Here is a 22,200-nt window from a genome sequence, read left to right as displayed (position 1 = left end):
CCACCCCATTAACAAACATGAAGTGACGTAAACATAAAATGTTGATGGGAAATGAACAAAAAGATCAGTTATATAATTTAGCCACTTGGGGTCGCCAAAGTTCCCAATTTAAGACAATCATGTCTTGTGATCATAATTTGTATGAGGGATACACATTTTTAAAATGTAGTATTGTTTAAAAGACAGGTTCACAATTTTTCCAGTGTGTCTTAAAACAACAGTCAGGTGCCCATATGAACAGCGAAAGAGGTTTCCCTTGCTGTAATCATTCCTCCTGTTCATACTGGTTAGTAAAAGATCACAGTGATTTAGTGCAAAAATGCATTTAAAAGTTGATGTGAAGCTTATATGAGGCTTCAGCAGTCTGAGTTAGTCATATTAAGTGGATATCTGACACATTTACAGTCTTTTTAGCATCAAATTCCCTCTTTGTGTTTCCCTGTTGAGCTGCAGGTGGAAGTATAGTAACAAAAAGAGGGACTTTGGCACTAAAAAGACTGTAACGTTGAAAGATATCTACTTGATTTGACTCATTTGGACGCTGAAGCTTCATATTAGTTTCAGATAAACATTTAAATACATTTTTGCACAGAAGGAGGACTGTGGATTTTGTCATCCATCACTTCCATTGTAAGTGCATTATGAAGGGATCTTCTAATGGTCAGTATGAACGGGAGGAATGATTACAGCAAGAAAAACATGTTTCAATGTTCATTTGGGCTCCTGACTGTTGTTGTGAACCCGTCCTTTAAAGCAGAGCACTATGCTACTAGGATTGATGTCATCTTAGTGTGTTTTAGATATTTGCATCTTTCACAAGACGTGTTGCTCCTGGTGTATTGTACACTCTATATATGTATATGAATAATAATAAATGTACTGTAAATGTCTAAATATTTACAAATACTCCAAAGTGTTGAAGTATATGACGAATTATATGTCAGTTGAAGAATTAGTACTAATATATATATATATGCTTTAATAACAGCATTATCACATTTTATCATGCTTTTGAGAGCAAAATAAAGCACTTTGATGCTTTTGTACATTTTCTTTATTTTTTCAGTATTGTTGATTAACAGTCACGTCATTCTCCTGTGCTACTGAATAAAATATTCATATTATCTGTACCACAAATTTCAAGTTTTCACCTTTAAACTTTTCAGATTGTCGTATTTGAATTGATGTTCAGGACCCAAATGGATAAAACTATTCAATATTTCACAAAAAGAGAAAATATTAAACAGAAAACCATATTTTTGGAATTCTGTATTTTGCTACTTTATCCTATTAATAATCTCATGAACCCCTCAGATTTATCTTGTGACCCAAATGGAGGCTGAGAATCACCAAAAAGTGTTAAAAGTGTTACGAATTAGTCATAAAAAAAACTTCATCAGTAGTTTATAAATCAACTGACTTTTTCTCAAGGATCATATCGTTATTGTTGTTATTTGGGTCAAATCTGACACACTAGTACTAAAAAATGCTTATTTCTGCTTATTAGTTTTTGTTTTCAAGCATATAATATTCAATTATGTGCATTAAAATAAAATAAAAACTCATTATGAGTTAGGTTTTAGTTTCGGAGGTGTAGGTGTCCCAGTTCTTTCGCTTTCTCTGAAAACACGTGGTCTCCCTGGGCTGTTCTGTGTATTGGCTTTCCTCCCTTAAAGACCTTGCGTTATTTTGCTTTTAATCAGTTAAGCATGACGTTGCCATATAGTTTAACCCCATATGAGTATATGAATAAAATAAAGGATGTGTTTATTACTCATCTTGTGCTCATAATAGTGAATTTCCATGAAAAAAACACCCTGTGAAAAGTTGTTATTGTGGTTACGCTTGCTAACTGATGGAACAGCCGTTTTCCATCGTTCTGATTGGCTATCACATGCGAAAGGCGGGCACATGTCACGAATTCTAAGCGGTGATTGGCTAATACGACACTGGCTGCGGCAGAAACAGGATATAGAGCAACTGTCTGGAAGAGTTGCTCAATGTAGGAAGAAGCCTTTCTGGAAACAATCCTGAACTTCGGTCAAAAATTGTTAACATTTCCTTAAATTAAGAGGTAAGTTTTAACTACTAACTTCCTTACGTAGTGGCGACATTTAGCACAAATCCGCTGCGTGCTCTCTTTTATTGAGATATGCCTCTTAAAGCTAAACTCACCCATAAAATTGAGCTGCAACGTTAGCTAATCAAAAAAACAACTCTTAGAAAAGCGTTTACTAACTTTTATCTATCGCTAAGTTTCACTTATGTGTTCGTTATACTTTAAGTCCACCTAATAGCAGTTATTTCCATAAAGACATAACTTTTCATGGTGGTTTACTGTGACAGTAACCGCCCACCACTTAAGATCTAAAACGTAAATTATCAAGTGCAACGTGTTTTAAATGTTGAAATTATATTTAATCTGCAATACCAGGTGAATCCTATATAGGCCGAATTCTACAGAGGATTATAAACATTCAGTTAAAGTGATTAGTTTTTGGTAATACTGCAGCTAAGTATGGTGTTATAAAGGAAATCCTTAAAAGGGCAAATATCTGGATGGAGTTTGGTTCGCATGAAGCCAGGTGAGATGATCACCTGAGCAGCCAGAAGGGAATTAATCTAATAAAAATGCAAATTGTAACACTTGTTATGTGTTATAGCTATGTAGTAGAACTTTCTAGTTTGTTATGAAAGACAACTATTAATGAGAGATATTGATATTATATTAATATTGTGATATGAGACTAGATATCGTCTTTGTTTTTGGATATCGTAATATCGTGATGTGGCATAAGCTGTTCTATCATTTGCCTGTAACCGCTTAGTCATTATGACCACATTACTGGTGATTATTTATCAAAAATTTCATCTCATCGCGCAGCCCTAGAGACTCATAAAGATGTGGAAAATATGGATGATGCATGTCTTTAACAGGGGCGGATTTAATGATGTTGGGGCTGCAGGCAAACTCTGCCTTTCTCTAACTGGGAATATTGGTATCTGCATTGGTAGAAGAAGCTTTTTTTTTAACCCTTACATACTGTTCGTATCCTAATCTTTCACATTAACCCTCAACAGTTCGTCTCTGTACAAAACCTCCGGACCACAAATGTGTTTTTCATCAGTGAATACCTTGTTAGTCGTTTATAAATCAGTGACTAAGCCTTAAGGAAGCTTTCAGAGAGCAGAGAGCGTGTGTTCTTTGGATTTTACAGTGTTCGTTTATGCAGATAAAAACATTCACAGTCACTCTATATTACTGCTTTATGTTAAAACAGGAGTATATTAGCCATAATTATTTCAGTGAATGTTATTGAATGTGAAGTACAGGTCGAATTTAATCCGGAAAACATTTTATGTGTATTGTTCGGGTTCAGATTTCTGTTGTAGGATATTTTTAGGCTGATGCTGGAGGCAGATAGACATTAGTGGGGAAATGAAACTTATCATGGACACACATAATCTCATACACTCACTTTTATTCAGTTTATATTGAGAAAAGTTTAATAAAGTGAAGTTAAAGTAATGACATTAAATGGCACGTAATGCAACAATAACCTCAAATCTCTCCATTTAATTGAAGAATCAACTTTTTTTTAACCATTTGAGTTAATTTGAGTATCTATTTTTAAGTTTCCAAAAGCAACAATTATGAATCAAACTAAAATCTTTCTTTTTTTTGTTTAATAATTAAATGTTTTCCCTTAAAACAGCAGAAAATGTTTCTCAGCAGACTTTAAAGTCTGAGATGCTGACATTTCCTGTAAACATATGAATGCATCTCAGAACTTCAACTGCTAACCTTTTATTTTAAACCCGAATTTACTTTCATTGTCACAGATTTCAGACGTTGAGGTTTTAGTTTCTGTTGCAATTTATGATTTTGAAACTTCTAGTCAGACATGAATGGGAAGTAGTAGGAGCACAACAATTCAGCAGTCAGCAGTTCTGATTTCTTATAAACAAGCAGCTGGTTTGTTGTAGTAAGTGAAGAGAGAAGCTGCATCCCTATAAGACTACATTATTCTCATATATTTAATGCCTTAAAAAGAGTTTTGGGATTAGATTATATTTAATTAAACACTTTGGGAATACTAGGATGTTGCAAAAAGTTAATAAATAAGAAAATATATCAGATTATGTGCAGTAAACTGCAAAAGATGCAACAATTAGTCAATTAACCGAAGTCTTTTAGCAGGAAATTAATCGTTTATGTAATTTTTCAAGCAAAAATACCAAACATTTGACGCTTCCAGGTTCTCAAAAGTGATGATTTGCTGCTTTTTCTCGTCCTACATTGTAGTAAATATATATTTTTGGGGGTTTGAACTGCTGTTTAGACAAAACAAGACGTTTAATGATGTCTCTGGGAAAATTGTGATGCACATTTTTTTTTTTTTTTTTTTTTTTACCATTTTCTGAGGTATTAAAGACAAAATGATTAACTAATTGGTAAATAATCATCAGTTGACCTAGATTCTTTGATAATCACAGTGAAGTAATCGATATTGAAAATGTTTATGTAGAATTCTCACTGGATTTGTTTTAACTCTCAAATGTTGATATTGGTTTCAGTCTCAGTTGTCATAACCGACTCCTAGACCACGACAAACGTAGGAACGGATACAACGGATGGCAGTAAACAGCAGCAAACAACTTTGGAAATTATTAGAAATATGAAGCGAGTCAGTTGGTAACGTCATGTGTGAACAATGAAGGAAGTGTGAATGCATGAACAATGAAGTGTAAGTGTTTGTGGAGTAAAAACAAAACTAGAGTCAAACGAAAAACAAAAGTCTGCGGCTGCTGGCTGGGATGAGTCAACGCTTGGAGTTGACCTTTTATCCCACGGGAGCTTTACGCCCCGGTGTTCTGAATTCAGCCGGCTGCCAAACCCACAATGTCCCAGATACCTTAATGGACACACAAGAGTATAATAATAACTCATCACCACACCAGCATCGATAGACTTGAGGTAGGTTAGGCAGGATCCGTCACAAAGCGTCAACCCTGAATGCTCATGAAGCTGCTGTTGTTCACCAGACGATGGCGCAGTGGTGCCAGCTTCAGATGCTGGACTGCAAGTACCTGGAGCAGGTGGACCAGCTGTACGACGACTCCTTCCCCATGGACATCCGACAGTACCTGAGCAAGTGGATCGAGAGCATCGACTGGTAAGAAGACACTGACGCAAGCTTTTTTGGTTGCGTTTTTTATGCTCTTTGCATCTTTTACATATCGTTTTATACCTTTTTATATCTTTATCTTTTTATATTTTTTTACAGATACAAAGCGTTTTACAAAAAGACTGATCTTTAAATAGAAAAACATGGTTCTTCTATGAATTTGCTGCTTTTCTCTGTTTTGCATTATTGTAAATTGAATGTCTTTTGGATTGTTGGTCAGATGAAACTTTGTGATGAGCTTTTTTTAAATTATTTTGACATTTTGTAAACAAAACAATGATTCTCTTAACCAAAAAAAATCCTTGCACATTATGAGTTTATGAAAATATTAAAATTAATGATGTCATTAAGTTGCACCAGATCTTATCAGTGCTACTATAGAATTAGCTTCTTATTGATTAATTGTTTGAATTATGTATTATGCAATTTTCTCTATTTTTTTTTTAATTCTATGCCTGAAAGAATTAATTGGATAATCAATAATGGAAATAATTTCTCTGTCTCTGTCTCCTCAGGGACACGGTGGCCATCCAGGACTCGTTGGCCACCGTCCGTTTCCACGACCTCCTGGCTCAGCTGGACGACCAACACAGCCGCTTCGCTCTGGAGAACAACTTCCTGCTGCAGCACAACATCCGCAAGATCAAGAGGAACCTGCAGGTCAGACCCCGGCGTCGTACGCAGCGGGTTTTTTTTTTTATCAGGACTCAGTTTTATTCAGTAAGTTATATGGAGTGATTGTCGTTCCAGGATCGGTTCCAGGAAGATCCGGTCCACATGGCCATGATCATCTCCAGAAACCTGAAGGAGGAGCAGAGGATCCTGGCCAGCGCGAAGAGTGCCGAGGTAAAAATCTGCAGTTTAGTGCAAGACGGACAAATTAATGTCCTCTAAATATTTCTTTCATCAAATATTTCTTTCCTGTAATTCAGCCGGACACATTTAGCGCCCTTTGAAAACATAATTTCATGTGTTCCTTTGTTCTTTATATCTTCAGCAGGAAGGCGAGGGGACGGTGTCGGCCATGGTGGTGGAGAAACAGAAGCTGGACAACAAAGTGAAGGAGATGAAAGACCGAGTCCAAGTAAGACGTCACGGAATAAGAAGTGATGTTGTTATTGTCACTACAAATATAAATAGCACATTAAGTTAAAGCAACAAGCGTACAGACAACAGATGGTGCAGTAAAAGTGTTTTCAGAGGACCAGATGTTAGTATTTGGGGGAATGTTCGAGTCCGGCTTCACTAAAATGTTATTAATGGATCCAATTTCTTCTCAAATCAGGTGGCGGATCAAAACATCAAAAATCTAGAAGATCTGCAGGATGAATACGACTTTAAAATCAACACACTGAAGAACAGAGGTGAGAAAAAATGTTTCCTCCTCATTACAGAAGAGGTTTTTAGTCCCCATGACGTCACAAATTGGAGAAAATTTCCTGATCTTTACAATCTTGATCATATATTTTGTGCAAGGATGACAGATGCTTTATAATTCCTAAAGGCAAAACACGTAAATAAAGCAAAGAAGCTGGTTTGTGAAGCTGAACTCTGATTGTTTATGTTTTTTGTGTTCCTGTAGAGAATGAAATGAACGGTATGACACCGAAGGAGCTGGAGAAAGAGAAGATGTTGTTGGGGAGGATGTGCTTCGAACTGAAAGGCAAACGACAGGTGAGCAGACAGAAACAAAGAAATGAACCCAGGACCTTGTGAACACACATAAAACGTTTGGGGGAATAAATGTAAATCTAAATATGAATCAAACATGGATTTGATTCACTGATTATAGTATTGAAATTATATCGTTTATTGTTCTTTTTGTTCTTGTGAGTTACTGAAAAGTTTCTCTTCTTCTGCTTCTTCTTCTTCTGATAATTAAATGTAACAACCTAAAAAGGGAAAATCCCTCCTAACTCACGACTCTCATAATAACAGCTTTGTGATATATATCACACCTTCCTAAAACATGCTGTGAAGTATATTTTATTACTTTGCGTTCATACAAACAAGATAAAAACAGATGTAAAAGAGATGAGACAGGAGAGGTCAAGAAGCCATCATACAGTGGATAATATAGAAAAATGCAATAAATAGAACATGAATTTATAAAAAAAAAAAGGAATATTAGAGACACACAAAATTAATAAAACAATGATGCCGCAATCAGCTGATCAGTAACTGTAAGAGGATTAGTAAGAAAGTGTAACAATGAAATAACAAAATTATAACCTACCTGGATAAAAAAAGTCAAGAGGAATAAAGCAAGTCAAATTTATTTATAGAGCACATTTAAAAACAAAGTGTTTTACAGAGAGATTTAAGATACAAAACATAAACAAATAACTGTATCAGACAAAGTTGAAATCATTTTATCATGATCGTAAACATTAAGGGGAATCGTAAGGTGATTTTATAAATGAGAGATCATTTAAAGCAGGTGAGAACATGTTCATACAGCTGAGAAATTATTAAAAACAATTTCTCATCTTACAGAGACTAACGCCAAGTTCACACCAAAGATTCACAACGAGACGAGCTGAAACTTGCAACCGCTTGCAAAACCTGCCAGTTTACACCAAAGTGACTAGATGAGACGGTGTATCGTCTCCATAGCAACAACTTTCTGTACTTCCCTTCTAACTAGCGTCCTAAAATATGATTGAGGATAATGATGGTGAGATACTTGCTACAGTTGCATTTCCAGTATTGATGAAACGGCGAAAACATGGAAAAAAAAAACGAGATGTGAGACTCTCTTTTCCTCCGTCCTGCCATTTCAATCAGCTGATAGTTCGTAACTGACTTGCTGTTGAAACAGGTGAGGTGCCTTTATGTTCTAAAACCAGTCACTGGCGACTTGACAAGCTGAGTCGCAGGCAAAACCATTAACCACCTTAACTTTTCCCTGCAGTGTTCTAAAATTTCTTCTTAATGACCATTAAACAATAGAGACCGGAGTATTTATTGTGTTTCACAATGCAACACACAGGATGAGGTTACAAAGAAAAAGACTCCCAGTGGAGCGCTTATAACAGGATTTTATACACCTTAAGTGGGCGTTACAGTTCTTTTCTTAATCTATCAAAATACAGACGGCCATCTTGCCCAACTGACCCCCAGATAATATGTCTCACACTGTCCCCAACGGATTTCAATTTCTACATCTTCCTCTTTACAAATATAATACTGAACTTCCTTTAACTTTAGCTGATAAGTCTGCTGATATTGCAGAGTTGCAGTACAAGACAGGAACAATTCATCTTGATCTAGATAAAATAGTAACACTCATACACAGTGCAATTATAATTTTAGACTACAGAGGCTCCTGCCGCAAAAGCTCCATCCTCTTTGACATACGACACATTTCTAGAAGTGTGATGTTGAGATTGAAGTTATGTCAGGCCAAAAACATTGTGTGAATTGTTTATCTAGTGCAGCTGACGAATTCAAGATGTGAAAAAAAATGTGTGTAACGTCTGTTTTCTCTGCTGTTCGTCAGGATGTGGTGAGCCAGCTGTCCGACCTGCTGAACGTCACTCAGACTTTACTGTCGGACCTGATCTCTGAGGAGCTGCCTGAGTGGAAGCAGAGGCAGCAGATCGCCTGTATCGGCGGTCCGCCCAACGCCTGCGTGGACCAGCTGCAGAACTGGTGAGACACTGGAAATACTCACTCAAGCACCAAATGTGTGTTTATCCCCTGCTAAAAATAGTCCCCAACACATGATTTCCTTCTGTTCCTTCTCTCTCTTTTCATCTTCTGTCTCTTCTTTTAACTCTTTCATTTTTGTCTTCTTCTTCTTCTTCTTCACGTTCCCTCGTCCTGCAGGTTCACGGCAGTAGCGGAGAGTCTCCAGCAGGTCCGTCAGCACCTGAAGAAGCTGCAGGAGTTGGAGCAGAAGTTCACCTACGACAGCGACCCCATCACGCAGAAGAAAAGTTTCCTGGAGACCCGAGCTCTGGATCTCCTCAAGAACCTCCTCTCCAAGTAAAGACCATCTTATAATTGATTTATTATAACTTACGGTTATTATTTCACCTTGTTTTAAGACTCAGACTTCAATAATGTGTTATTTTTCTGTGTGTGTAGCTCTCTGGTCGTAGAGAGGCAGCCCTGTATGCCCACCCACCCACAGAGGCCCCTGGTGTTGAAAACAGGCGTTCAGTTCACTGTAAAACTCCGGTAAGAAACAGAAACACATGTAACTGAGCTTCATGTGAGCACAACAAGCTTTATAAGTCATGAAGAATCAGTCCAGACTTCCTCCCACAATCCTTTGAACATTTTTGGGTTGTTTTCTCGAGTCTTAAAGAGCATCATAACCGTTTTTTTTTTTTTTGTATAAATAGCTTCATTGCCACTAACAAACTGAACTACAGCTGAAATTATCAGTCAAATAATTAAGTTAATCAACAGAAAAATAATCAGCAGCAAATGTCATCATAAAAACTGATAAAAGATCAAGAAAAAAAGGTCTGACATTTGTTTTTTTTTTAGTGTTTGGGCTGTTGCGAAGGGTTAAAGACACCTTATCTTATTATTCACACCTGTGGTTTTCCTGCTTAGCTGTGAGAAAATGTCTGTTATTCAAATAAACATAAAAGCAGCAAACATGTCACGAAAATTTAAGGAACAAAGAGCAAAAGTGAAATTGTTCTGTAAAGCAGATGAGTTGCAAAATGAAGGAAACACTGGAATCTTGTTGTCCTGTTTCTTAAATACAGAAATATTTGTAATAGTGGGTTTTTTTTTTTATCAAGCCTGCTGTTGCTCTGCAGTTCTGTTTCAACTTCCTGTCTCAGTCGAGCATCTCGTGCCCTCCTTTTCAGGTTCCTGGTGAAGCTGCAGGAGTTTAACTACCAACTCAAAGTCAAGGCTGTGTTTGATAAGTAAGCTGATAAGATGTTGGTTCATTTTTTTGTGCATGTCTTGAAATATGTCGTGAATAAATCTCACATCCTCTTCTTCTCTTCTTTCAGGGATGTCACAGAAAAGAAAGGGTACGTCTCATTTACATGTATTTTAATGTAAAAAAAAATAATGATACTTGATGATACTTCCACTAAAACAAAATTTAGGACCGTGAATAATAAAACTGAGGAGAAAAGAGCATTCCCTCTCACTCTGGGAAATATTTAAATGACAATAAATGTTGAATAAATTACTGCTAACGACTCCTGATCGATGCCCGTCTGACATCAGGTTTCGGAAATTCAACATTTTGGGTACGAACACCAAAGTCATGAACATGGAGGAGTCGAACGGCAGCCTGGCAGCAGAGTTCAGACATTTGGTAAGACGGATGTTTGGTTTTTTTATTGTTTAGGTTTAATGAGCAGGGTAAGTTATTTCATGGTAGGATAAGAGAAAAAGAAGAAAAGTAGAAATTGTGAAACAGAATTGTAATAAAAGGAACTAGAAATTAATGGAAAATCACTCATTTGAACAGTTATATTGTTTTTGTTGAACTGAAACTTTTGTGTAAAGGAAGTCACGTTTTTTTAACTTTATTTTGTTCACTATGCAGCAACTGAAAGAGCAGAAAGTAGCCGGAAACAGAACAAATGAGGTAAGAGCCTATAAAACTCTGAGGGTCTTGATATATAAATGGGCAAAAAGATATCCATTTTATTTATATAATGGATATCGTATATATAGTATATTAAGTATATATATATATAGCTTAAGCTAGTTGCAACTCCTGTTTCTAGTTTGGCCTTAAAATACACAAAATAACAAGAAAATCTATATAAAAACAGACCACATTATATAATAAAATCACCATAAAACTCACTGACAAGCAGCAGATCATTCAATACTTCATGATGCATTTGAGTCCTGTGGGAAACTTTATTGACAACCATATTTTTACTGCTTTGTAATGAAATATTAAAGTGTGTGTTGAGTCTTTCTGGAGATTGTGAGAGTGTTAATTTTAATTTAACTTAAAGTTATTGTGTTTTATTTAAAGTCTTTCACTGTGGCTCCATCTAGTGGTAAAATACAGAACGACACAGATCCCAGGAGCACTTATAAATAATAAAAAGAATCGCTGAAAAGATGCTATAATCACAAAAAAATCCTACAAACAGTAACTTTAAGATTTGTGTTATTTAGTATTTATTATACAACATGTTTAATCTAATAAAGTGCTGAATAATATCACCGATTATTTGTAGGCTCTATTAATCATCATAAAAAATGTTTAATATTAAGTTTGTTGGAGTTGATGTTGCAGATGTCTGTTATGTTGCAGTAATAAAAACAAATGTTCCTAATTTTTCACACATTCATAACCAATTTTAGGCCAACAAGATGCATATAAAAGTTTATACAATCAAATTTTTTTCTTTGTAGAATAGATTAGATTGCAAATTTATGATACTTAACGACTCGAATTTCCACTGTAGTGGAAATTTGCACTTGACTCAAATATTATATAGAAATAAAACATTAGAAAAAGCAACAGTATGAGAGATGATACGAGTGAGATCAATACAATTATACAATATAGGATTACACAATGAAATGCAAATAATCAGATATGTTAAATTAAAATAGAATAAAACAATAAAATAGAGCAATGTATAAAAAAGTAGAACTAAAGGAAAAAATAAAGGAAAACGATATATTTACAAGAAAGATACAGTTACATATACATATACACACAAATATGTACAATATCAGTGTAATATACAAGTTATTGTGCAAAAACTTGAGTTATTAGTGGGAATGAAGGTAGTGCAAAGATTTGTGGCTGCCTTTTAATATCCTAAAAGTAGAATTGTAATGAAAATTAAAACATAAAAACAAGATTGTTACATCTTTAGAGGTTACAAATTGGGTTACATTGGGTCAAGCTTGGCCTTGAGGTCACACTGTAACTCTTAAATCAGAGATTAAGATATCTTCTCCTTGAGACTTCAGCTGTCTGTGATGTTTTGGGGAAGAAGGCAGAAACCTCTCTGATAGAGGGTATATCAGCATTGCCATGGTTACCAAGGTCAGAGGAGGCTTCCCTAAACAACACAGATAGGTGGACGCTCAAACCAATACCGCTGAAATTACATGCAACGTGACTTAAACGGTCACGGGTAAAGTGCAGTCCCTCGTTTAGAAACTAGTGAACCAATCAGACTAATTTTTCATATTGTAGGCTGATAAAGACTCGGACAAAACACTCTGGTGTTTACTGGTTTTGGTTCTCCACTTGGCCAAGTGCTTTCAATAAACATTTTCAGCATTAAGACATTAAGACTATTGCTTAAAATATCCACAACAACGCCTATTTCCACATTAATTAGAATACAAAGACAAATAATTTTGCTGCCTCAACAAATATAAATACAAATACAAATACTGAGCTCTCTGCAAATCCCTAATACACATCCAGTATTGCCATGAATTAGGGAACATACACTTACTTACACTCAGTTTAACTAATGTGCTTTTGGTAATAATGATGTGACTATTTTTAAGTAGAAAGCCTAACCAGAGACAGGGGTCACAAATGATCCTTGGCTAGAAATCCTATATGCAACACATCTGTATCATGTTATTGTCACCTGTTACAGTGGTTTTTTGCATTGTCCCTGATAAATAAACTGAGTGTGGGTGTTTGTGTGTTTGTTCAGGGTCCTCTGATCGTCACCGAGGAGCTTCACTCGCTCAGCTTCGAGTCCGAATTTCAGCTCAACCAGTCCGGACTCGACATCAAACTGGAGGTGAGACGATACAAACACGACAACCTGAACCTGAACAAACAACAAACAAACAAAGACTTCTAGTGGGAATTCTCTATTCACACAAAGATCAATATGTTGTAGAGGATGATCCACTCAAAGGTAAAACACTTGTACACTTATCCGGATACCAACTGTGTTTTGGTGTTTATCTTCCTGAGAACAGAATAAATACTGAGCTTGTTATTGACTCCAGATATTATGTGAGTGTGTTGATGACTGTTTATCTCTGTTTATGTGTTGTTGTTGTTGTTGTTGTTGTAGGCCATGTCTCTGCCTGTCGTGGTCATCTCTAACGTCTGCCAGCTGCCCAGCGGTTGGGCCTCCATCCTCTGGTACAACATGCTGACTACCGAGCCCAAGGTGAACACACACACACACATAAAATCAGATAAAACAGGTATCGATTAGAGACCGACCAATACATCGACAGAGCTGATATTACTGGCCATTGTTTGCTTATCACAGAAAAGGTCTTGAATGTTTCCTCTTTCCTTCTGTAGACAGCGGCGTAAGTTACAAAATGTTTTTTTATGTGGTCGGAAGACGTTCTGCTTCATAAACTTCCACTTTTTGTGGTGTTTTAGTCAAACACTGTCACTGCTGTGAGCTACAGGAGCTAGGAAGCTCATCCAGTCACAGTGGACAAAGCAAGAGTTTAGCAAAAACTTAAATTAACTTAATTAGTTTGTGATTGGTAAATCATTCATCAATTTGTTGCCACTTATCTGGGTCCAGGTCTCGTTAAATCATTAATTACATTATTAGGAATTACTGTTATATTCAGCTGGGAAGTCCTGACAAAACTGTCAATAAATGTTTATAGTTAATAAAGTATTTCTGTCTTTCTTTGACCAGTATGATTGTGAAAAAAGGTCGTAAATTGCATTTTATGCTGTAATCAAAAGTCAGATCAACATTTATTTAAGGTGCATTATCACGCAAAACAAAAAACAATGAAAACAGCAGAACTATCAAACAATAAGGTTGAAAGATGATTAATAAATACAAATCAAAATCAAAAAAAGTCTTTAATTTGTTTTGGTGAATGTGTGGATTTATTGGTATCAATATATTTGTTGGCAGATAAATCACAGTACAGTTAATTTAACAGTTTAACAGGCTGTATTTTATTTATGTATATTTGACCATTTTTTAAATGTTTTTATCTAATTTGGATCCTTATTTGTTTAATAATATATTTCCAGTAAAGCAAAAGTTAGAATTGAATTATTTCATTGAATTATAATTTCTTTAACCTTAGAAATCACAACTCATTCATAACCGAAAGTGAGTAATTTAACCAAAATGTTTGTTTGTGTTATGAAAATGAAAATTGGTTTGTATATGTGTGTTTTTTGGGGGTTTTTTTTGTATTTGTATTGGGTTTAAAAATCCAATACCGATACTGATTATAGACAAACTCGTCTTCTATTGTTAATGTAGTTTTCTGTGTTTTCTCTCTTTTTTACAGAACCTGAAGTTCTTCCTCTCCCCTCCACCGGCGAAGTGGTGTCAACTCTCTGAGGTTCTCAGCTGGCAGTTCTCCTCCGTCACCAAGCGAGGCCTGAACCAGGAGCAGCTCAACATGCTGGCAGACAAGCTGCTCGGTCAGAACCGCAACCAGAACCACATCCTCACCTAGAACAACAACCACAACTAGAGCCTGAACGAGGACAATAAACATCAGAGATCAGAAGCATCAAATGAACGAATTAAACACAAAATCACAAACTACCTGAAGTAAAACTACAGCAACAACATGAACTAGAATGAGATAAACAAAACAACCTCAACCGTCTTCACAGCTGCAATGTAATCAAGTAATTAACTACCAGCTAGAATAGAAAAGACGTGTGTCTCATGTTTGGAGATGTCTGTTAGAGAAAGATTATCAGCTCAAAGCTTAAATTTTATCATGAATATCTGAGAAATATTTTGATTTTAGAGTTATTATTTCTGCAAGTCGACTAACAGCTGTACAGCTGTGCTAAGGCAGCCATGATGAACAGAACATTCATTTTGCATGAAGTTTCTTTTAGTTATATATTTTATTTTAGTTGATTTCTGTATCATATTTAAACTCAAATTAATTCAGATTAAGGCTTCATAATTCTTAATCAAGTTTCACCTCTTATGAAGACAGTCAGACTATCTGTTTATGACTCACAAATTTAGTTCATTCCTAAGAGAAAGTTCTAAGCATACTACAAACTCTCTTAAGTCACTCGCACGTGGCGAAGTGGTGTCAACTCTCTGAGGTTCGCACGTGCCTCCAAAGAATCTGTTCATACAAACGCTTCTTGCATGAAGCCCAATGAGCACAACAACCAGAGCTATTTCATCTGCGTCAAACTCAACAAACCTTTACTGTTCATTAATAGTACTTCAGATACCTGCAGATCTTGGACACTGTTGAACTACTGAAGGCAGAAAAATGTAATATGAGACCTGACGGTGATTCTCTCTGCAGGAGCCAAAGCTCAGAGGAACCCGGAGGGACAAATCCCCTGGACAAAGTTCTGCAAGGTGAGAAACAGTTCCTCTACCACAGGGGGGCAATCATTTTATACAGAACATTAAAGGGGACATATCAAGCTTTTTGTGGTTTTCTGTCATTTATATACTGTTGGATGTCGGATGTCTGTGCTAAACAAGGTCAAAGTTCCAACTCCTGAGGGAAATATCTGGCTCTTTAGCTACAGCTACAGCTACAGCTAACTGTGTTTGTTTGCTGTTTGGTGCTGAGCAGGTAGTGTACAGCGGCTTTTTACAGCTTTTTCTCTCTGAAAACGACGTTATGAGAGCGCTGAGAGTGAACCAGAACAGTAAAGTTGCAGCCAGACAGATAAACAATGAGCTGAAACTCACTATAAAGCTCCGTAAAGCCGAGAGGAGCTGCAGAGTCACTGATAATTCTCTGTAGGTTCATCACTACGAGCCACACTGACAGCTCATACATTGTTATTATTATTATTAAAAATATCAATTATAGCTGATACAGTGTTATTATAAAAATTATAAATTGTAGCTGCTTTAAGTATGAGCTTGAACAGAATTTCTTCATATTTTTTGAGATATCTGTCGTCTCTGCTCCATCAGATGCTGTTCATTCACATGTAAAGGCTTTTAATATATTATAACCTCTCGCAGCCTGTAAAAAAACATATTTTGTTTCCTAAATTTTTACAGAATTGTCAGATTTGTGTCTCTGTTGTCCAGTTCAGGTGTGTTTTGGCTCCACATGATAAATGTAATTTGTTTTGTCCAGCAGCAAAGTGCCAACGAGAAAAGTTTTCCCTTCTGGTTGTGGATCGAAGGCATCCTGGATCTGATCAAAAGACACCTGCTTTCCCTCTGGAACGATGGGTGAGTGCACTCGCATCTTGAATCCAAATGATCGTGTTATTTTTTGCTATAATAATAATAATAATAATAAATATATATCTTTCTGTCTCTGTGCAGCTCCATCATGGGTTTCATCAGTAAGGAGAGGGAGAAGGCTCTGCTGAGCAATAAGTGTCCCGGTACCTTCCTGCTCAGGTTCAGTGAGAGCAGCAAAGAGGGAGCCATCACCTTCACCTGGATCGAACACGACGTGCACGGTGAGCAAACACAACAGGAATAAGACAAAAGTGTCTCTTCAGCCATATTTAGCTTTTTTTTTTAAATCCATATTAGCAGCATGACTCTGTGGTTGCAGACTGAAATATCTAAACAGCTATTGGATGGTTCATAATGAAATGTGGTACAGATATTCATGGTGCCCAGAGGTTGAATTGTAATGACTTTTGACCTTTTTGTAAGAAACCACATTCAAAACATCAGTTATTTATGATTTTACGTACTTAAAAACATCGACCACTAAACTGTGTTCAACACTCTTGTAGTTCTGGCTGCAACTTACTATTATTTTCATTATTGATTAATGTTCCGATTAATTTCTCGATCAAACTTTTGGTCCATAAAATCTCAGGAAATAATGAAAGATGCCTGTTATATTTTCCAAAATAATCATGCACTTGAAATATTATCATATCTGACATCTTGTAAAAAACAAACAAACAAAAAAACATCAGATTTTTCTTACTTGACTCTTACTTTGTGTTTTGTTCCTCTAAAAATACAACTAATGATTATTTTCATTATTGATTAATGTCCTAATTATTTTCTTGATTTAACATTTAGTCCATCAAATCTCAGAAATAGTGGAAAATGCCCGTTAAATTTTCCCAGAATGAAAGGTGACGTCTTAAAATTGTCTTGTTTTGTTTTGACCAACAGTCCAAAACCCAAAGATGTTCAGTTTGCAAAGAAAAGGTATCAAATCCTCACACTTGAGAAGCTGAAACCTGCAAATTTTGTGGCATATTTGCTTCAAAAAAGACAAAAACAATGATTCGATTGTCAAAATAGTTGCTAACTAATCGATTGATCGACTAATCTCTGCAGCTGTAGTTCACTCTTTTCATATAAACAGACACTGATAAGAAAATATATATTTTCATCTTTAAAAGTGAAGGATCAGTAACTTCCTAAAACAGCTGGACGCGAGTTTTTAACAAACAAACAGGAGGAAATAGTGTTGGGGACTATTTTCAGCGGCGGAATAACACACAACAAACTACAGTGTTTGTGTTCATGGTGCAGCAGTGTGGGTCATTGACTTGTTCTTAATAGTTCTGGACAACAACGGAGGAATAAGCTACATCACTCAATACTTCTTCTCTCTTCTCTCTCTACTCAGACAAGCCGATCTACCACTCGGTGGAGCCGTACACAAAGAAAGAGCTTGGTGCCGTCTCGCTGCCGGACATCATCCGCACCTACAAGGTGATGGCAGCTGAGAACATCCCAGAGAACCCGCTCCGCTTCCTCTACCCCGACATCCCAAAAGACAAGGCCTTCGGGAAGTACTACCCCAAACCCTCAGAGAGTAAGACACACAACTCCACCCAGCTGATGACTGAACACAATGACTGTTTAATTTATTAAAAAAATACGCACATTTTAAAGTTTTAAAGCTGAATGTGTATCTAACTTTCAGCTACGGAGCCCATGGACGTGGAGAACACAGAGAAGAGCGGCTACATGAAGACGGAGCTCATATCTGTCTCAGAAGTGTAAGCAGCAGTAAATATTGTGATTTATTAACAGTTTACATAGAATTAAAATGAATCCTCTTCTGTCTTTTTGCTCCAGACACCCGTCTAGACTGCAGGACAACATGATGCCGATGTCTCCCGACGACTACAAGGCTTTGGAGCAGTACGTCAGTCCGAGAGACATCGACGCTGTGGTGAGTTCTGCTCTGCACTGACACTTACTGCTGCTGCTCTGCTTGAAATAAAGCTGTCAAAGAGTCCTGCGTGGGTCTGAACCTGCCACCTGCACAGGTGCACACAACCTGGGGAAGTAAATAAATGATAAATAAATAAAAATGAATAAAGAGCGATAGACAGAAGCTCCCTCCCTCCATGTCTTCATTGTTTTCTCCTCTTTAGTAGAAGGAAGTTTTTATCTTCTGTTCTTGCATTGTTATCTTACGTATATTAGCATTTTTATAATAATAAATGTTTATTTTTGTAGCATATTTGAAATAAAAAGATGCGATACACTGTGCTTCACAAAACAGACAAGATGCGAGACTTAAAGCTGGAGTGCGGGACTTTTGTCTCCCCCTTCTGGCAGTGAGAGTAATTACAATAACACTGTCGACGCGCTTACTTCAAAGGCTTCGCTGTAGTTTACTCCGTCGCTGCTGTTGCGGCTGTAAAACGGTGGATATATTGTTTTGAGCGTCACACAACCCCTGCGAAATGACTTGTTTCACCATCAGAATTTGATCCATTCGGTCCGATAACAGTTGGAAAGTCTAGAAGAGCCAAAAGATTAAATTATTTTATGCACATTCAGGTTAGCAGAGAGCTAATCGGAAGTTAGCCGCTCGGCCTGCTCTGCCCATAGACACCAGATTAAAAACTCTGCTATACTGTGAAATACAGAGAGATTAATCTGGCGGTTACAGGCTTAATCAGCATTGTGTTAACGTGTTTGGCAAGAGCTTGAATGTAACAGACGTTCATTTGTATGTAAAAATTTAAAGACTAATCAAAGAGAGATTAAATAAAATGACAATTGGTGAGGTCAAAATAAAGTAAAGTTCTTTAAAAGATGAGTTTTAAGTTTTGCTTTAAAAGTCTCTCTCCTTTTTCTTCTTGTAAAGATATTTTTAATGACTCATCATTCACTCGAGGGCAAACCCCACTGAACACCAGTCAAACCTGATAACATGTTAAAAATAGATAAAACCAGTCCAGCTGCTGTTAATAATCAAGAAAAAAAAAAAAAGATGGCGCTCCCCTTTGTGCGTCATTGTCCATAGTCACTTTCATAGTGCAATAACTCATAGTGTGTATTTTTCTATAGCGTGTATCTATTATTTATTTTGCCTTTCCTCACCTCTTTTTAAAAGCTGACTCGGTGAGTTACGCACAAGAATTGCAATGTACCTTTACTGTTCTGTACTTGTGCAAACGGCAATAAAATCTCTCTCTCTCTTTCATGTTGTCCAAAAAATAAATGGACTCAGTGCAAGACTCTGTCGTCCGTCTGTCCAGCTGTAAATCTTGTTGTCTGTCTGCTTCTGTTTTCCTCCTTCTGCTCTACTTTCAGACCAACAATCTGCTTGGACTTGCAGGACAGTTTGACGATGAGGTAGATGCAGATTTAACTTGTTCTGCTCTATACTAATATTGGGTTGGATTTTTTTTTTTTGCATGTATTATAACGCTCACTGAAAAGGACACTCCACTGATTTTACACATAAAGTTTATGCGGAATACGACTGGTTAATGTGACAAAAAGCTGCAGCCAAGTCAGTCTCCAGCATCCTGAGATCAAAGAAATTCAAATTTTTGGAAGAGATCTTGGTAAAAGCTTTTAACTTTCTACCTCTCCTGTATAAATGTTTGATGTGAATATATTTGTGCACTTATCAAATATTTAAATCTTTTATGATTTTTTTTTTAAATGTACAAACAAGTAAATCAATCTTCAAAATATAAAAAAAACAATGTAGACTGTCTGCCTTCACTGGTAATTGTGTAGGATTAGTGTTGATCTAGTTGCATTGTGGGAAATGCAGTGTTTTATGAACTGGATCCATATTTGGGACTAAAAGTCGGGATGTCTCAGCCTCTTCTGCTTCAGTTTTGACAATTTTTAAAAATCTATCACAAGTTTTCCGACTTCATTAAAGTGCAGCACAAAATTACTGACGCACAACTTTAAATCAAACCAGCAAATGTGCTCTGTAAGTAACATATCCTGTAGTCTTTCTTGTAGAAGACAATCTGTACACAAAAAGGAGAAATTAATATATATTGTGTATATTCCAGTTCACATTTATGAGGTGGTGATCTGTCGTTCCTCTACATAGACAAAGAAACAATACACAGTGTAAATACACTAATATTCTGCATTTCTGAAGCATGAAAGTCACTTGTGAACATATAATATATTAACTGTTGTCTCTACTAACAGAGAGTTGTCTGTCCTTTGCTTGTAAACTTTAGTTTCTAGCACATCTTGCTTTACGTTGCGTCTCTGTTCCTCGTTTTCTTCCAATTCATTGACACAAGTAACTGAAACAACAATCCTTTTCTTCTCCCTCCAGATGAGCGCAGACTTTGAGGAGCAAAACTGAGGCCGACCGAGTTGCTTCACTTCATCCGACTCTTCATTTACTGCTGTGCTTTCTCAGAGAGTTTGTTTCTGTAGAGATCTCAGTTGATCATGTAATACTCTACTATAGAGCAGTAAAGGTGTTATAAGGACCTTGAAACTATATAAAATCTGGTGTTAAAGATCTTTCTAGCTGTGCATACAGGTCAGTACAGTAACCAATCACCTCGCAGGAATAACGGAGATACGACTTTCCCTCCTTAGCCTGTTTCTGTCTCTTTATTTTCTGTATATATTATATTTCCTTTTTATCAAATGTGAGATGGAACCATCTCTCGAATCCCAGCTGTGAGCGTAATGAATGTGATTTTGCATGCCTTCTTTTACCATTTATGATCAGCGACTGTGGCTGAAAAAAAATATGAATTTGATTTTATTTTTTTTAATTTTTTTTTTGTAGCAGAAATACTATGAAAACACAATGACTTATGGGAAATGGTATCATTTTATGTGTCTGGAAAAATGTAAACATCTTTCTGTTTGTTTCCTGTAACACTCAACATTAACTTTTTATTTAAACTGTATCATTATGTTTCAATTGTATCAAGTATTCTAATAGTGAAACTGCTAAAGCCATTAAATCACTTGAAGACTCAGTTTTGGTGCAGTTACCTCTAAATCATCATCATCATCATCATCATCATCATCATCATGCTTGTTGTGGAAAGTTTTACACTCACACCTGATCTGCAGTTTATGTTCATGACATTCAAACAGTAGCTGAGTGTTTGTTTGTTCACATGATGAGGTTTCATGTGTTAATATCATTTCAGCATCTGAACTTTACTCTGAGACTCAGTCCAACCAGTCAGACTGCACACACACACACACACACACACACACACAGATGAAGGACGAGAAGCTGCGTTGTTAAAATTAATTTGATGAAAATGCAGCTTTAACTGAAGCACAAAGCTGCTTTTCTACACAGACCTGCTCAAGACTCAACAGAGCTGCAGAGTGATGAAGTTCATGAGAAAAAGTTCAGTAAGTAGAGTTTGATTTCTCTACATTAAAGGGACATGGTTTTCTCTAGTTTGTGGAAAATTAATCTAATTCAGCTGGAGAAACTAATTTATTATGATGTGTTGTTGTTGGATGGAGTTTCTTTAAACAGTCGTCATTTCAAACAGAAACATCAGCTGATAAACTTCCTCCTTAGACGAGGAAAGATGACCGTCTGTTCGTTACATTCGTATTTCAGACATTTTTGTTTTTCATGTCTGTGTGAGAAGAAACTGCAGAGTCCAAAAGTCAGATTCATGTGAATTATTGATTTTAATTCTGACTCTCTGATGGAGGAGATTATTTCCATCTGACCTGTGATGTGTTCTGTAACAAAGGAGGAAGTGCAATTATTGATGTGAAGAAATATCTTTACAAATGTCATAAAAAGATGTTTTATATGTCTTAAATCTTAATCTCTCTCTCTCTTTAGGCTGCTTCCTGATCTCAGAGTGCAGCAGCTTTCTTCGTGGAGAGGTTTGTGAAACACTTCACAGCTGACAGTGTGTTATTTA

At 36.4% G+C, this 22,200-nt stretch overlaps 2 protein-coding genes across 7 annotated transcripts in view; one reads left to right on the top strand and one right to left on the bottom strand.

The window, feature by feature from the left end:
- Window positions 1-22,200, bottom strand: part of LOC122976244 — a 1,153,509-nt gene that overhangs the window by 654,297 nt on the left and 477,012 nt on the right. The window lies entirely within an intron of this gene.
- stat1a (signal transducer and activator of transcription 1a) lies at window positions 1,956-21,276 on the top strand. 6 transcript variants are annotated; one of them, XM_044344646.1, is made up of 25 exons: window positions 1,956-2,074; window positions 5,047-5,177; window positions 5,705-5,849; window positions 5,940-6,035; window positions 6,190-6,273; window positions 6,475-6,553; window positions 6,772-6,863; window positions 8,692-8,843; window positions 9,021-9,179; window positions 9,282-9,374; window positions 10,022-10,081; window positions 10,172-10,192; window positions 10,395-10,485; window positions 10,720-10,761; window positions 12,827-12,916; window positions 13,199-13,297; window positions 14,409-14,544; window positions 15,408-15,463; window positions 16,209-16,303; window positions 16,400-16,539; window positions 17,682-17,870; window positions 17,982-18,057; window positions 18,137-18,233; window positions 19,610-19,651; window positions 20,613-21,276. In XM_044344646.1, exons 2-25 carry the CDS (start codon window positions 5,050-5,052, stop codon window positions 20,640-20,642), a joined length of 2,292 nt encoding a protein of 763 aa, XP_044200581.1. In that variant the 5' UTR covers window positions 1,956-2,074; window positions 5,047-5,049; the 3' UTR covers window positions 20,643-21,276. The 6 variants fall into 6 exon arrangements, with proteins under 6 accessions (XP_044200581.1, XP_044200577.1, XP_044200576.1 ...); XM_044344642.1 differs by having other exon boundaries at window positions 16,206-16,303; XM_044344641.1 differs by having other exon boundaries at window positions 6,187-6,273.

This window comes from Thunnus albacares, chromosome 24 (genome assembly GCF_914725855.1).
Source record: "Thunnus albacares chromosome 24, fThuAlb1.1, whole genome shotgun sequence".
Taxonomy (NCBI): Eukaryota; Metazoa; Chordata; class Actinopteri; order Scombriformes; family Scombridae; genus Thunnus; species Thunnus albacares.
The sequence above is the reverse complement of the archived record's forward strand: the minus strand, read 5'-3'. Positions and strand labels throughout refer to the sequence as shown.